At 45.6% G+C, this 14,665-nt stretch overlaps 1 protein-coding gene across 1 annotated transcript; it reads left to right on the top strand.

Moving 5' to 3' along the window:
- Positions 1–248: 248 nt before the first annotated feature.
- LOC135904226 (glutamate receptor U1-like) lies at positions 249–12,237 on the top strand. Its single transcript, XM_065434863.1, has 8 exons — positions 249–351; positions 1,719–1,809; positions 2,991–3,152; positions 5,382–5,517; positions 6,268–6,365; positions 7,622–7,747; positions 8,100–8,386; positions 11,966–12,237. Exons 1-8 carry the CDS (start codon positions 266–268, stop codon positions 12,204–12,206), a joined length of 1,227 nt encoding a protein of 408 aa, XP_065290935.1. The 5' UTR covers positions 249–265; the 3' UTR covers positions 12,207–12,237.
- The last annotated feature ends 2,428 nt before the right edge of the window (positions 12,238–14,665 follow it).

The raw sequence follows: 14,665 nt of genomic DNA, 5'->3' as shown, positions 1-14,665 counted from the left end.
CAGACTTGATGTGTACTAGGTGTCGCGAAACTAAGAGTGGCTGATATCCAGTCACGTGCCGCCTATATGAGCCAAGAAAACATTATGAAACGAACTTACTCTCACGGCGTCCAGCACAACTCCGTGCTTTCTGCTGGAAAAAGCTACGAAAGTATATAATTTACCCTACGCCTGTATTGAACGCCTAAATGGCGTTATACGTTGTTTATGCTATCGCGTGCTTTTCTTTTTTTTCCAATTGCAGTTCGAGTATTTTCCCTACACGATGACAGTAGTGCGAGATGGAACGAGACAAGTGTACGGGATTACAGGCTCCCTCTTCGGAAACATTACGGCATCGCTGAACATCAGGTATGCTATCCATAATGAATCAACCTTTTAGAGGCTAGTTTACTCTCAGTATGGTTTTGTGGAAGGGCACAATCAGTGGAAATCAGGAACATTAGTTTTGTGTATTTGCGTGCTATATGAATAACAGGGTTTAGAAAAATAGTTTAGTAAAATAACTTTACTTAAAAGCTTTCTAAGGACCAACTGTGTCTGAAACATCAGCAATGAAATAAAAATATTTTTAGCGAAAGTATAAATTAATAGAAGGCATAACAACAAAGAATAAAAATGATTGAATGAATAGTAAACTGCTGACGCAGGCCTTGATTCCATCTTTCCTTGTATGTCTATCTATGTTTCTATTACATTTTAATTATTTAACCTATATGTATCTTTGGTTAAGCTCTCATATGATCACATTTTCGCCCCAAGAAGGCACAAATTCATATTTAATAACGTACCGTAGATTGCTGCAGCATAAAAACAAACTAATACTGACATCACGTGATTCTGCAACAAATCATCGAATGTAGCAACAGGATTCAATGGCGTTGGTGGTAATTGCTTAGGCAGATGACATCACGAGCTTACAATGTTGTTCTTCAGGAAATAGCCGAATGGATTTTTTGCTTGGAGTGCCATGCTTAGATATTGTCGCAATATGCCCTGTGGTGGCGTCGAAAAAGGATTACAGAAATGCTCCTGCGCTATGTCACCAATCTTCTAGAGCCTTCCTAAGCACCGATTTTCTGTGGCCGACAGAACTGCTCTAGAGCCACAGAAAAGGCATACGTAAATCACAGTGGTGCTCTCATTACCTATGGTTGTTTGTTGATCTCACTCACCTGATGATGATGATGAAAAACTTTATTTATCCCTCTTTAAAGGGAAGGGGGCAATGGAATAGAGGGTGGGGGGAGGAGCTACTTGAAGTAGACCTCCTTTATCCTCTCAGCCTACTCCAGGATGGCCTCCTGAAGATCGGGCCTGGAGCTGCGCAAGGCAGCCTCCCACTTCTCCTCACTAGATATTAATTGCTTGAGAAAAGGGGGAAGGGAGTGCTTAGGGCACCCCCACATGATGTGGTTTAGTCTGCTTCGGGAGAGACATGAACATCTGAGAAGAACATACGCAGGCAGTCGCTATTTTCTTAGCGACTGCCTTCTTAGCGAAGGCAGAGCGCGCTTTTCCACAAAATTCCACGAGATGGGAATGAAAGTCTCGTCATTTTTGTTTCAATCGGTATGTGCTGCTAGCCGTGTGTTTTCTGGCAATGCGCGAATCACAGAGTAGCACCCTCGGCAAAACAGGCCGATGAGCTAGTCACTATCGTCCATTGGCTACTTGCCGAATACAAATATTATTGTTTTTGATGTTCAACTATGCAGCTACGAACTTCTGGACACCGTGGATGCCTACTGGGGAAACTTAATGGATGACGGCAACTTTACTGGTGCCCTTGGGATGCTGCAACGCAACGTAAGTTGTGCTTAAATATTTTTCTTTGTTAGCATCAAATAACGGCGGAAACTTAATAGTCGAGATCCTACAGACTTCGTGCACCATGCCGCTGATGTGACTGCGAGCAGCTCTCGAATGGCATCTGCAAAAGTACTGAAATCTGCTACAAAGAGAGAAAACACTACAAATATTATGGCATATGTGCTTATTTTCTATAAAAGACGACTTATTTAGAGAAAAAAATTAGATGCCACGATATTTTAGACAGTCTGTGTACGTGGCTCAATTCTTTAGGCTGTCAACTGATCGATGTAATATGCCGCGAAAGAGCTACGTACACGGAGAATAGGTTGCTGGCTACAGTGCAGGGCTGCAGAAGTATTTGAATGTGTACTGTTAAACCCAACAAATACGAAGCATAAAGTACATGTGTGCTGTCGGTGCCCGCACGCTCTCTGCAGCAGTGCATTCAACTAGGCACACCTTGCTCAGCCTCATGATATCATAGCCACTGAATCAAGAAGGCGAGTAAATCCATTGATGCGAACTGCCTGATGTGGACAATTTTTTTAGATATTTACGATGCGAGTCTATTTGTCTTATTTTTCTGTCACCAACTATACATACCCGCAGCACAAGCACATAGTTCTGAAGGTTCATTTGCACTTACGTAAATATACGCCACCTCCACACTCGATGTCTTTGCTGTTGCTTGTTAAGTTTAACAGAATGAAAAGTCTCACTACGGAAGAACCCACAATACCAGAATTGTGGGTAGAAACTAATAAGAAACCACTGAATAATATGGTTATCAGCCTACACTAAAAGAAAAATCCTGCTGCATACCGAAAGCTTGAACTAAGTTTGAAAATGTGCACGTGTAACAGTGAAATTCCCTTCACAGAATCATCCAATAATCTGTTAGAAGTATTAATAACGTCTACTCTAGGTGAAATACTTCAGCTCATAGCAAAACGATGTTAAATTAGGCAACAAGGAAAAATAGTCATGGCAATATATTACGAATAAATAAACATCACATCAAAGCACACGGTATACCACTGAGACTGGTCAATAATCGTTAGGTTACGGTGTGATAAGAATTATATTGCAAAACAAACCTTAAACACTCCCGTGTAACGCCATGACGTGCAATCCACAGGATATTTTGGTTTCACCTTCGGGCTCTTTTCACGCAGGAGGCCGACGTCGCTGTGGGGCCATTCTCACTCAAGGTGGACTACCTGCGCTATTTGTACGCCGCCGAAGCGCACGTCTATGTTGATGTGCCTATCTTATCGGGACTGAGCAGACCTTATCTGCCAGGCGCATTTTCATCTACTGACTCCTTTGAGCCTAAAGTGAGTGTTGACTTAACCACACGCAAAGAAGTCTCAAAAGAGCAAGGCTCTACTTTGCTCGGACACAGTCGAATAGAAGAAAGCAGCTTCTTACAGGTGGAATTAATTGGCTCGACTCTGCCCTCTTGAGTGGTAGGAGATGGCATATTAATCGAAAGAACGCTGTGCACTCTTTGTCCTATCTGTGCCAACAGAAAGACTATCATTGTGAGCCGAATTTTAAGTCATGACACCACCCAATAGAGTGCCACATACCGTAGACCTTTCGACTAAAGGCAGCACCAGGCCTAGACAAACGTGTCGTGTGATTACATTTGTGGGCTATCAAATGATTCAGCAAGGGCAGCGCACTTCTTGTTGCCCTTGCAGAGGTTGATGAGAGCCGTCCGGGCTCATCCCGGGAACCTCAATTAGGCACAATTTCCGCTATCATTGAATTTGGAGGACACCATTAGCAAATGTGATTGAATGTTTCAGTTAACCATGTTTCATAGAATACTCGCGAAATTAAAGAAGAAAAACTAGAAAAAACCACCGCGAAAAAGCACCGGTGGCATCTCTAGCACAAGCGCGCATTCTCAAATCGAGCTTCGGCAACTTGTTGTTTGTGCATACCTATTGCCTGTTGCCAAGACAACGGTATTAGCTGTAGTAACTTCGTAGGTTACTGGAGTTAACAGGGTGAAGCAGTTTCCGCAGGTTAATGTCAAAACGACGTTGCTTACCGTTGTGTGAAATAAGAATTTTTATTGCTTTAGATAAAATTAACGTCCGATGTCTCGCTTCAACTTCTTTTACAGTAATATTCCACATATCACGCAGTGTATTTATGGAAGTGCGTCTGTCGTATTTAGTTGGTTTTTGCGTGTTACACATTAAGACGCGTCGAGAATAAGGACGCTGAAAACCGAAATGCATGCTCCATTCACGTCACTGTTCATTCGGCGTGTGTAAGCTGTCGTGAGCGTGAATTGGTGCGGACCGCACAGATTCTAGTCGCCATCGCTGCTGCAACAACAGCTGCAGGTTCTACTATCACGTTAAAAGCACGCTTTCAGAACAAGCAAAAGGAATTCTATTCGGTACCACTCGTTACGATGATATGACAACGTGTGCTTCTCGCAAATATACCAATCATATAATACGCCCCGCTGCTGATCTGCTCAGGTGATTATTGCAAATGTGCCCGTGCTACAGCATTTAGCAATTATGGAGATGTCGAAGACAAAAATGCAATCCAAAACATAACACAACCAATAATTGAAGCACAGGAGCGCAATTCTTCTCCACCTATGTGCAGTCTTAGGGGGGGGGGGGGTTAGGTGACATCATTTCTGCAGCAGGCGTCACGGGTAAACGGTGTATACACACTCCTACTTTCATGTTGTTCAATCTGCTTACAGTAGTGAATGCTATATAGCTGGACCACTGCGCCAACGGAATGGGGAATATACTTATTGTAGCTCACCTCCATGGCAATAGGTGGCAAGGCGACTGAGGGCTTGGTTTTCTGAGACAGCCTGCAATGGGTGTTTGCATCGAATAGGTTAGATATGAAATGTTTGACTAGAATGCAGAATATATGCATAAAAACCACTGTTCTATAAACGCCCAATTCAACAAATGTTGTGCGCCAGAAAGCAGAGAAGCAGGAATCAGCGGTTACAATTTCCGATTGCTCTGATGGGTATCTGGGCGGGGTACCAATTCGCTAATTATTTCTTCATTCGTTCTTATTTTCTTCCAAAGCAGTTTGCCTGACATGGCGAACATCACGTAGGTCTAACAAGGGAAGATGACAAGAAGCAGAGCGTCCTCATTGCTGCCGGATAACTATGCGCAGCGATCCGTCGGGTGATGCGTTTAAGTACACCTATTGTGCCGTTCATGCATGCGGTATAGGACTCACATCAAACCTAAAAATGATTCTAGAGTAGAAAAAGCGCAAAACTTACTTTCACGCATGGCGAGACTGATGCAACAGAAGTGGCTGTCTAGAAACAGTGAGGGCGCGGTGTTTGCGGTAAGTTGCCATTGTCAGATATGAGTGGCGAAAAGGTTTCCGTCTACGCCGGTTATGTACTATGATACTAAACAACAGTAACCAATATTTCTTGGGGTACTTCTGATTATCACCTGCATGCGTTGTTCGTATTGAACTTTGGGGGTGCTACTTTGCAAGATAAATTTTGGCTAACTATTCTTGTACTTTATAACAAATTGATGCAGACGATGACGTTGCTGTTCGCGTGTATGCTGGTATTGGTGATCCTGTCACCCTGGGCGCTGCGCACTACACGTATGAAATGGACGACAAAAATGTACAAGCTCTTCTGGGTGTACGCTGAGTCACTGTTCTTGAAATGTGAGTTTTCTGCATCGTGTACACCCGCACTTTGAGTGTGTTCTAAATGGAAGAAAGGGATCGTAAAACGAAACTGCGATATCACATGACATGACCTTTGCAAATAATAAGACCGAAGCCCGATTCACGATCGAATACTTGACCGTCCTCTGCATGCTTCATAAAATGATATTCAGGCAATAATATTTGAAAACCACCGCTGCGTCTTTATATGGACACGTGTACTTGTTTATATTTGTCGGGCGACCCCGTTTCACCGCCTAACAAATGTTATCGCAGAGTGCAGGACGCGCCTGCATGTATCGGAAGTTTCCGGAATGTTATCGATGGTCCCATCCGCTGTCTGCGACTGAACCTTGTGTATTCTCAATGCATGTATGCGCGATGCGAATAATGTAGAACTTTGTGGACGACGCGCGGGTCCCATCGATTACTCTGGAACATTCCACGACTGATATATAAAAGCCGATGCGCTAGACTTGCTGAGCAGATTTCGTGGACCGCCGATCGCGTTCGCCGCTAATGCTCTCCTTTGTGTGTAACTTGCTATTATGGGCACAAGTTTTCCCAACAGAATACTAGTCTCGCCATTCACCATTTTGCTTTTTTCACCGTCACTTTCACGTGACAATATAGTGTATTGAATGGAAAAAAGTTGCGCACGCCTGGAATGCATTCGTTTCAGCAGCCTTAGACATTGTTGCAAACACGCCCTGTATTTCTTTCTATCCAACATGTACACGTGCCCAGCGACAAGCACCCGGCACCTAAACTCCACTGCCTCTCGAATCCTGTTCGCATCCTGGATGATTGGCACATTCATCATCGGCCAGTACCTCACTGGTCAGGTGAGCAGTAACTGCGTGACAATATTGCGCCCAAGCACAGCTACTCTGCATTAGGGCAAACAAAACATGCAGTAAGAAAAAAAATAACTGCTTTACAGTGCGCTATCTGATTTCGCGTTTCTTTCTGTGTGTTTTGCTTTCCGCTGTATGGCTCCTATGCACAGTGGCGGCAAGAGCATATTCTAAATAGCACACAGCACATAAGTGGCACGAAATGAAAGCAAAAGAAAAAAGAAGGCATGGGGGCGTTTAGCACAAATAGATGACGAGAGTGAGTACATGCCGCAGGATTTGTCACTGTAGTTGGTTTTAGGTTAAATTCAACGCTTATATTGAGCGCGTTTTCGAAACTGAATTTCACGGATCTATAACACGTATATAAATGACACGAAGTATTGCCAAAGATATGCGGCTTTTTGCATGTCACGTATCAGGCATTCAACTGTTGCGCCTACTTACACTGCAGATCTGCACCGCCTGTGGCCCCACGGTATGATAGCGTTTTGACCTCCTCTTTTTAACATGCCTGAACTGGATTATCTGACAGCTTAGGTATGATTAGCATTTTCAGGGTTCTTCACGAACTTTCTGCGAGTCTGTCTGCCTGTCTATCCATCTTTCTGCATCTATACCTATCACTGTACCGAACCGTTTCTTCAGCCTATTTGGGTCAGTGGGCCACCAGTCCATGATCAATTGAATAGCGTATCGGGCTGAGGCACTTTAGAACAGGGTTTGAAAACGATTGTTGGCCCAATTTATGGGACTGGATATGTAGAACTGGGTGTGTGCCATGAAGCGTGGGCCGCTTTTCAATGAAGGTCTTTCAGATTATGTACTGGGCGTGTGACAAATCGAGTTTGTTGTCTCTTCAGATACAAAATATCCTTTAAGTTGTGGCGGTGCTCGGTGGATTCAAAGCCGCGCCACGTGTGAACATTTCGGCGGGGCCGCTAGAAGGCGCAGCGTGTGTACTAGGAAGCGCTAGAAAGGCGCCCGGCTGCATACACGTTTGGGCGTTTCCAATATGCTGTGTCAGTACATAGTTTCCATGCCAATCGCACTAACTTCTACATTCACCACGACATGGGTTGTGCCCGAATGTCTTGCTGTGCCAGAGCAGTTGTGTACGCCGATATTCCTGCTCCGAATGCTTTAATAGGTCATCGTACTCATGTGAATTCACAAGCAATACCCTCCACTGGGAAATCTTTATCAAAGAATATGTTATTTTTTTCTTCTATTTATTACCACAGGTGAAGGCGGCGTTGCTAATCCGTTCTCCAGCTCCCCGCATCGACACTCTTGAGCAGATGTTGGAAAGGCGACCACCGATACGGCCGGTGACACTCACAGCAACTCCACTCATGAACATGCTGAAGGTAGGGCATCCGCGGTCAACACAAAATGCGATGACTACTTTGACGTCCTTGAAGGCTAAATAGTTCAGTCGTAACAGTTTTTCTGCAACCTGCTGTGGTTGTTTAGTGGCTATGGTGTTGGGCTTCTAAGCAGAGGTCGCGGGATCAAATCCCCGCCACGGCGTCCGTATTTCGATGGGGGCAAAATGCTAAAACACCCGTGTACTTGGATTTAAGTTCATGTTAAAGAACCCCAGGTGGTCCAAACTCCCAGAGTTCCTCACTACGGCATGCCTCATAATCAGATCTATGTTTTTGCACGTAAAGCCCCATCATTTAGTTTATTTAAAATGTTCCTGCATTGTGGTTGCAGCTTTCAGGCTTGGAATCCTACCGTGCGCTGCACGACCGCATCATGCGAATGCGCACTGAGGTACCTATCACCGACATCTACTCTCAGCGCACACTGAGTCAGGTTGTGGCTGGCGACGCGATCATTATCATGGATGCCACGGGCAACCGGGTGTACGTGGCGCCTCACTGCGAAGCGCTGCAGCCAGCCTACTTCCACATGTCATCGCAACGTCTCGAAACGGCAGACTTCCGCTGGTACATGAACAAGCGCCTGGATCCCAAGCTGATAGCCGCTATGGACCGCAGGTAGGAGTTCTTACGAACAGCGGCCACTATCCAAAAAGAAATGTGGTTACGTCAGAATTCGTTGGAATATGTGATGCCAAAGAAGCTTGGAGACACATATTTCCTTTCTTTCTTTCTTTCTTTCTTTCTTTCTTTATTCATTTATTCAAGACATTCCTTACGGAAATGCCTTGGGGGACGCGACAAAACGCACTGAACATGCAAGACTGGGCCTCGCCACCCTTGGCAGCTGCGGTCACAGAAGCACATTAAATAATAACAAAAAGTATAGAAAACAATACACGCAATTTGAAACAGTGATCGTCGAGCTAGAACGGTGGTTCCAGCTCAGCGTTCTACGAACCTGCATAAGAGGGCGCCGGTCCGCAGGGGTCCTGGGTAGTGCACAAGTATTGATCCCGTATGTTGTGCTTTAGCTGAGTTGTGTTGCCGTGAAAACTGTGTATGGCACGTTGTAGATGTTTATGAGTTTCTGTGCGTGTCCGCCTTGTGTCGACAAGGGTGCGGAAGAGCCACCAGGTATTCCTGCTGGAGATCTGCCGCGCCGCCGTATTGCAACGATCCACCCAGTTGGCGTCTGCGAGCTCGGCCGCATACTCGGCCGCCTGCTGGGTAAGCTCCGCAATTCGAGCCCTAAGTTTGCGGTTATGCTTTTGTCGGCGCCACCGGCGGACGAGGAAATCCCGCGTTTCGCAGAGGTAGAAGAGGTTGTTATCCACGCCCGATACCGCCTCACTGAATTTTGGTTTCGGTGGAGCGAAGGCTAGAAACCAATTGTTAGGACCATGACTGGTAGCCTTGCTCGATTATAGATGTCGCTGTGTTGTAATTTTGCCTAAACTTGGACCAATCTGGGAGACGGGCCTGTGTTGTGGGTTTTGCTAATGGCTTGGTCCGAATTCTAGTGTTTGAGATGCAGTGGTCGCGAACGAGGGTTTCCTCGGAGTTGACCCAGTCTGCATACTGAATGCTGCGGGTAAAGGTCAAGTCCGGACACGTATCCGGAGTCACGGAATTGCCTATACGGGCTGGATGGACGGGGTCTGTGAAGAGTGAGGCCCAACGTTGACGCCAGCTCCGCCAACTTGCGTCCCCGTTTCTCTTCACGCCGGTACCCGCAGACTCGACAGGGGGCGTTGAAATCACCAACAATGAAGAAGGGGTCCCGACACGCAACTCTTAGAGCAGGGTTAAAAATGCCGGAGAATGATTCATTACGCAATTTGGGTGCGCAGTAGACATTTAGAATGTGCAATGGTTTCGCCTAGGTTTCGCCTAGGCATATACAGCTTCGCTGTGAAAGTTCACCGACGATACCTATACTCCATAGTGCGAAATTCTTTACAGATGTTTTCATTTCGCGATAGATTGGCGGGCGCGCACAATCTATCTCGTGTGGCACACTGCAAACGGAGCTAAGTGTGGCGCGACAGCCCCTCTAATCCAGAGATCACGAGAGCCAGCGCATCGGTGACGCTTGGGCTTGATTCAATGTAGCCACCTTGCAGACCTTCCGGAAGACGCGCGCTACTTTGGCGCCGTCTCCTAGCCATCGCCGCCGAAAAGCCCGTCTTGTGCGGCACTACACTTCTCATACTCTTGCCATATCCTCCTACTTTGCTTTCCGCCTCATAGTTTCGTTACATCCTCCAGCTACGCTTTATAGCTCATGCTCTCTTCTCTATCGCGGACTTTCACGGGTGGCTGCATTGCGCATTCGATCTTTCACCCTTTGTTTTATCGTTATTTTGGTTGCGCTGACGCCAATGCTCGCCGCAGGAACGCGTGCCTAAGAGCTGCGCTAGAAATATAAATCATCGTTCTTTTTCAGGTGGAAAAATTTGAAAGCTTGTTTACTGTGTGTGTGTGTGAGGGGGGGGTGGTGCCGTCTTCTGTAGCGAGCTGTGCAAAGTTATTTGCTTCTATTAACGCGAGTCTTTCTTTTTGTTTTCGTTCGCGAAAATTCTAGCAATTTATACACTTGTTTCGTTGAGGCGGTAACGTTATCTAGTATTGTTTATCTACCGAGGTCCTACTTATGTCTGCCAATAAACATCCCCAGTCACAAATGATTCACATAGCTTGTCGTGCATACTTTGTTTCCTGGTACAAGCACGGGAAGCAGGCCAATTTCGGTGTGAACCGAAATCCATCAATCAATGGATTCGAAGAGTAATTTAATGCGCGACCGCTGCAGAGGATTCAGCACAAACAAGAAGGCATCCTTAAACGTTGCCGAAAGTACTGTTTTCTTGGAAAAAGCTTTGCAAATTATGCAATGCAGTCCCACTAAGCTGGCAGTAAAATGTCGAGAAAATATGTTTGTCCTGAATATTCCTACGGTCGTTAACACCCGCAACTTTGTTGGGGATGTCAAAATCCTTGCTTTCGATGAAACGTAAGCATAGTAAAATGAAAAGCTGGTCACAGTTTCCCCAGTGTCCTCCAGGTTCTCCAGACTCCATGCCCTGGGGGGTAGATACATAGACGGGGGGAGGAAAATGAGGCGGGTCTTCTTACTGCAGGCACATCACTTTCTGAACATCAGTAAGGGACAGCCGTGGTTGCGTTCTTTGTGTGCTTTGAACCTGTGCTGTTCATAAAAAAAGCGAGATTTGCTAGAGCTTCCCAGTTGAGCCAGACCTATGGGCCATCAAATCTATTGACTGCCACATTTAAATATTGTTAGAAGTCGGCTATTTATTCCTTGTTCTTTTTATTCTTTTCGCTCCATTGAATAATTCTGACGGGAATGATTGCTCTATTTTAATATTCAACTTCTGCACGCATTCTCGAAGTTTTTACAGCAAACTGATCTCACACGAGTAAGGCTTATAGAGAAGTGCCGATGTGCACGTGGTACTTTCCTGAAACATTGTTAGCTAATTGTCGCTCCCGAATGTGATTGTGCAAGCTTTACACCAATGCACGCCTCGCGTATGAAATTACGTTATGCGCTAGATTACGCAAACACGAGTAAAAGAAGCAGAAAGCATAAAAAAATAGCAAGAGGATTCGCAGAGCTGCTTCCACGTAAAATGCGGCTCTGTCCAAATTCTATTGTTAGGAAATGAAAAAAGAAAAACAAAATCAGTATGCCTTGTGCATTCGTTGGGTGGTTCATGCGTGCAGAGCTTGCTACCGAGTTAGTTTATTATGTCGGACACATGATTTTAGGCATAACACACGAAGCTTTTACAACTATTATTGCCACGTAGTTGTGGCAGCGAAAAATAAGAAAAAAGAAGCAAGGATCAAATCATAACGACAGCGGTGAGCATCTTTGTCGGTTGTCAAATATAATCCAAATGGTCATGTACTTTTTCCACTGTTTAAACTTGGGCCGCTATACATTTCACATTGTTCACTGCTTTTCGCGTACATCCGGGAATGTATTAACACCTAGAAAACATATTCTTATTTCACATCGCTCAAGAAAACTCGACTGCTGTAGACTTGTGTCGAGACGAGCAAGAATTACATCATAATCGTGGCACAAGGAGAACAAACATGAGCAACAAATACAGCAGCTATGCGGGGCACTCTGATGTTCTGTGGTGCATTGTGAACCGTGCGCAGGATCCGCTGGCTTCTGGAAGGTGCGGTGCCATTCATGCATCACCACGAGATATTTCGCAAGCCGGCCACCTGCTTCCTCGACCAACTAGCAGGCAGTGGTAGCGAAGCAGCTGCCGGGCGTTACGAGGTGTTGAACCTGGTGGACGTGCAAGCGGCCTTTCTGATTCTCCTATGCTCCCTTGCATTTAGCGTGGCCGTATTCGTCGTGGAACTGTTGCTTCATTTTTGGAAGCCTTCTTAGTAAATAAAAAGGCTTGCCGTCAAGCGTGGAATATAGTTTGCTTGGCTCATGACCATTGTTTTAGGAAAAAGAAGTGGAAATGTCTCTTGTGTAGCTGCTATAGATTTTCATTCCAAAATTGCTATCACTAAAGGCAGAAGTCAGAAAACACGTGAAACACGTGTGCTTCACGAAACACGTGAAGCACAGTTTTACTCGAAACAGTAGTTATAAAATTACAAAATTGGTCTTTCGTTCTTGTTCGTTTACCCCGGTTTCGTTTAAGCTCAGGAATGTAAGCAACACCCAGACATTTCCCGACCAAGACAGAATTATAAGAAATAAGCAAACTCTTGGGGTCTATGTATATGAGTAAATTTATGTTTTCATTGTTGTTGCGATGCTCCTTAAAACAATTATTCATACAATGACCAAGTTGGTTACAGACTGAGCCACACACTGCAGTCAATTATCAAGTTAAAATACGCAGCGTTTTGTCCCAAAGCAACATGCATGGTACGTGGCGCCTCATGGAGGACAGCTAAATATTTGAAACACCTGAATTCCTTTAACATGCGGTTACGCAGTCTCTGCACGAGACTTTCACCAACAGGACTTGTAAATGTTAAGGTGTTTTTCTTGGTCCCCTAACTACTTCGGAAACGCATGCGAAATCAGCGACACATTTGCTCATATAAGGCAAGGCTACAACAAGCTTTGTGGCTTGCAACAAACATGTTGTTTGCCATGTTGTTTGCCACTTTCGTGTCGCAAACAGTAGACGGAACAACACATCCCCGCCCCGGCGGGATGTGTTGTGATGGAGCCTCCGAGATTCGGCAGCGTGTGCGACCATCTTGGGGGCTGGTGCGTTTCGCCGATTCCGCTAGGTGCGCTGAGAGCCAAAGTCGGCTAGTGTTCCTGTATATGCTCCCGCAGGGAGCATAGCATATACAGGAACACTAAAGTCGGCCACAGGCGCCTATGGGAGTGTCCGCTTTTTACGTTTACTATGTTACTCTATCTGCCCGGCAGCGACACGAGGGACGCTATCAGGGACTGGACCGCATACAAAAGTGGCAGCGGACCGCCATCCTGTCGCAGTCTGACGTGGTGTGCGCTCGCAAGCTAGCATGCCTTCTGTTTTGTAGCAATCGCTTCCCCCGCTGATCAACGGCAAAGAAGATTTTCCTGCTGCCCTGGTCAACATCTTACGCCGACTAGTGTGGCTGTCCAAGCTGCGCATGCGTGAACGTTCCTCTGGCCATCGTCTGCCCGGCAGCGACACGAGGGACGCTATCAGGGACTGGACTGCATACAAAAGCGGCAGCGGACAGCCATCCTGTCGCAGTCTGACGAGGTGTGGGCTCGCAAGCTAACATGCCTTCTGTTTTGTAGGTAAGCTATAATTTTAGCGATAGCCACTTTTTCTTGCTTTGATTCCACCCCGTCTGGCTGCGACAGGGCTTTTTGCGTAGGGCTGTGTATTTCGTCATGTATGTCCCTTGCATCCAGAATTGCAAACTGTACTGCTTGTCGCGAACCGCTGCCACGGGATGCGCTAGACGTGTGCTGTTGTGAATTTAGCAGCTTATACCACACTGTGAAGTGCTCAAGCGTTGAAAAAAAGAACGTAAAAGTCCGCAGGGTGTGTTCTGAGTGCGCCATGAAAAAAAGCAACTGCGGAATTGATCAATTCTGAAGAGCCGCAGCCCACTCTGCGAGAGGTTTCGGTAGCCATAAGCTCTGTTCAGAGCAGGCTAGATGAATTCTACTTGAGAGTAGACAGACTTGATAAGAACATGCAGTTACAGTCTACTAAGAATGACTCAGTGCTAGGATTAGCTGAAATGCCGAGTAAGCTAATCGAAAAATTTGAAAGCTCGATGGAAATGCTGTCCAAGAAATATGATGAAATAACCACAAATATTGGTTCTCAAAGCAGACAGGTTGCTGCTCTCAAGAAACACTCTGATGAAAGAGACACGCGTCTTGCGGCGAAGAAGGAAGAAATCGCACAGCTGCAGACAGTGGTCACAAGTTTGGCGATTTATTCTAGCAGGAATAACATCGGAATTCATGGCGTGAAACCTGGTGATAATGAAGACCTTAATGTTGCGTTGAAATCGCTAGCAGAAAAACTCGATATAGCATCACTGACTGCTGATTGAATTGATGCAGCTCATAGGCCGCCAGCTTGGTAAAAAAGGTTACCGCCCATAATCGTTAAATTTATATCAAAAATGCAAAGAGACACATGGTATAGCAAACGTACAATCTTGGTAAAGGAAAACATTTTCACCAATGAGAACTTGACAGCAGACACAAGGAGGCTGCTCTGGCAGGCAAAGCAAGCGGCAAAAGCTAAGGCATTCAAGTTTTTGTGCAATCAGAATGGAATGGATTTCATGAGATGAACTGAAGGATCTGGCGCGCAGAAAATTGTCACCGAAGCTGATTTATTAAGGCTGAATTAGTCA

Source organism: Dermacentor albipictus, chromosome 10 (genome assembly GCF_038994185.2).
Source record: "Dermacentor albipictus isolate Rhodes 1998 colony chromosome 10, USDA_Dalb.pri_finalv2, whole genome shotgun sequence".
NCBI lineage: Eukaryota > Metazoa > Arthropoda > Arachnida > Ixodida > Ixodidae > Dermacentor > Dermacentor albipictus.
This window is presented reverse-complemented; position numbering and strand designations above follow the sequence as displayed.

Coding starts and splice junctions, on each gene's coding strand:
- LOC135904226 (XM_065434863.1), top strand. CDS start 266: ATGACAGTAGTGCGAGATGGAACGAGACAAGTGTACGGGATTACAGGC. Junction 3,153..5,381: donor CTGACTCCTTTGAGCCTAAA/GTGAGTGTTGAC, acceptor AAATTGATGCAG/ACGATGACGTTGCTGTTCGC. Junction 8,387..11,965: donor ATAGCCGCTATGGACCGCAG/GTAGGAGTTCTT, acceptor AACCGTGCGCAG/GATCCGCTGGCTTCTGGAAG.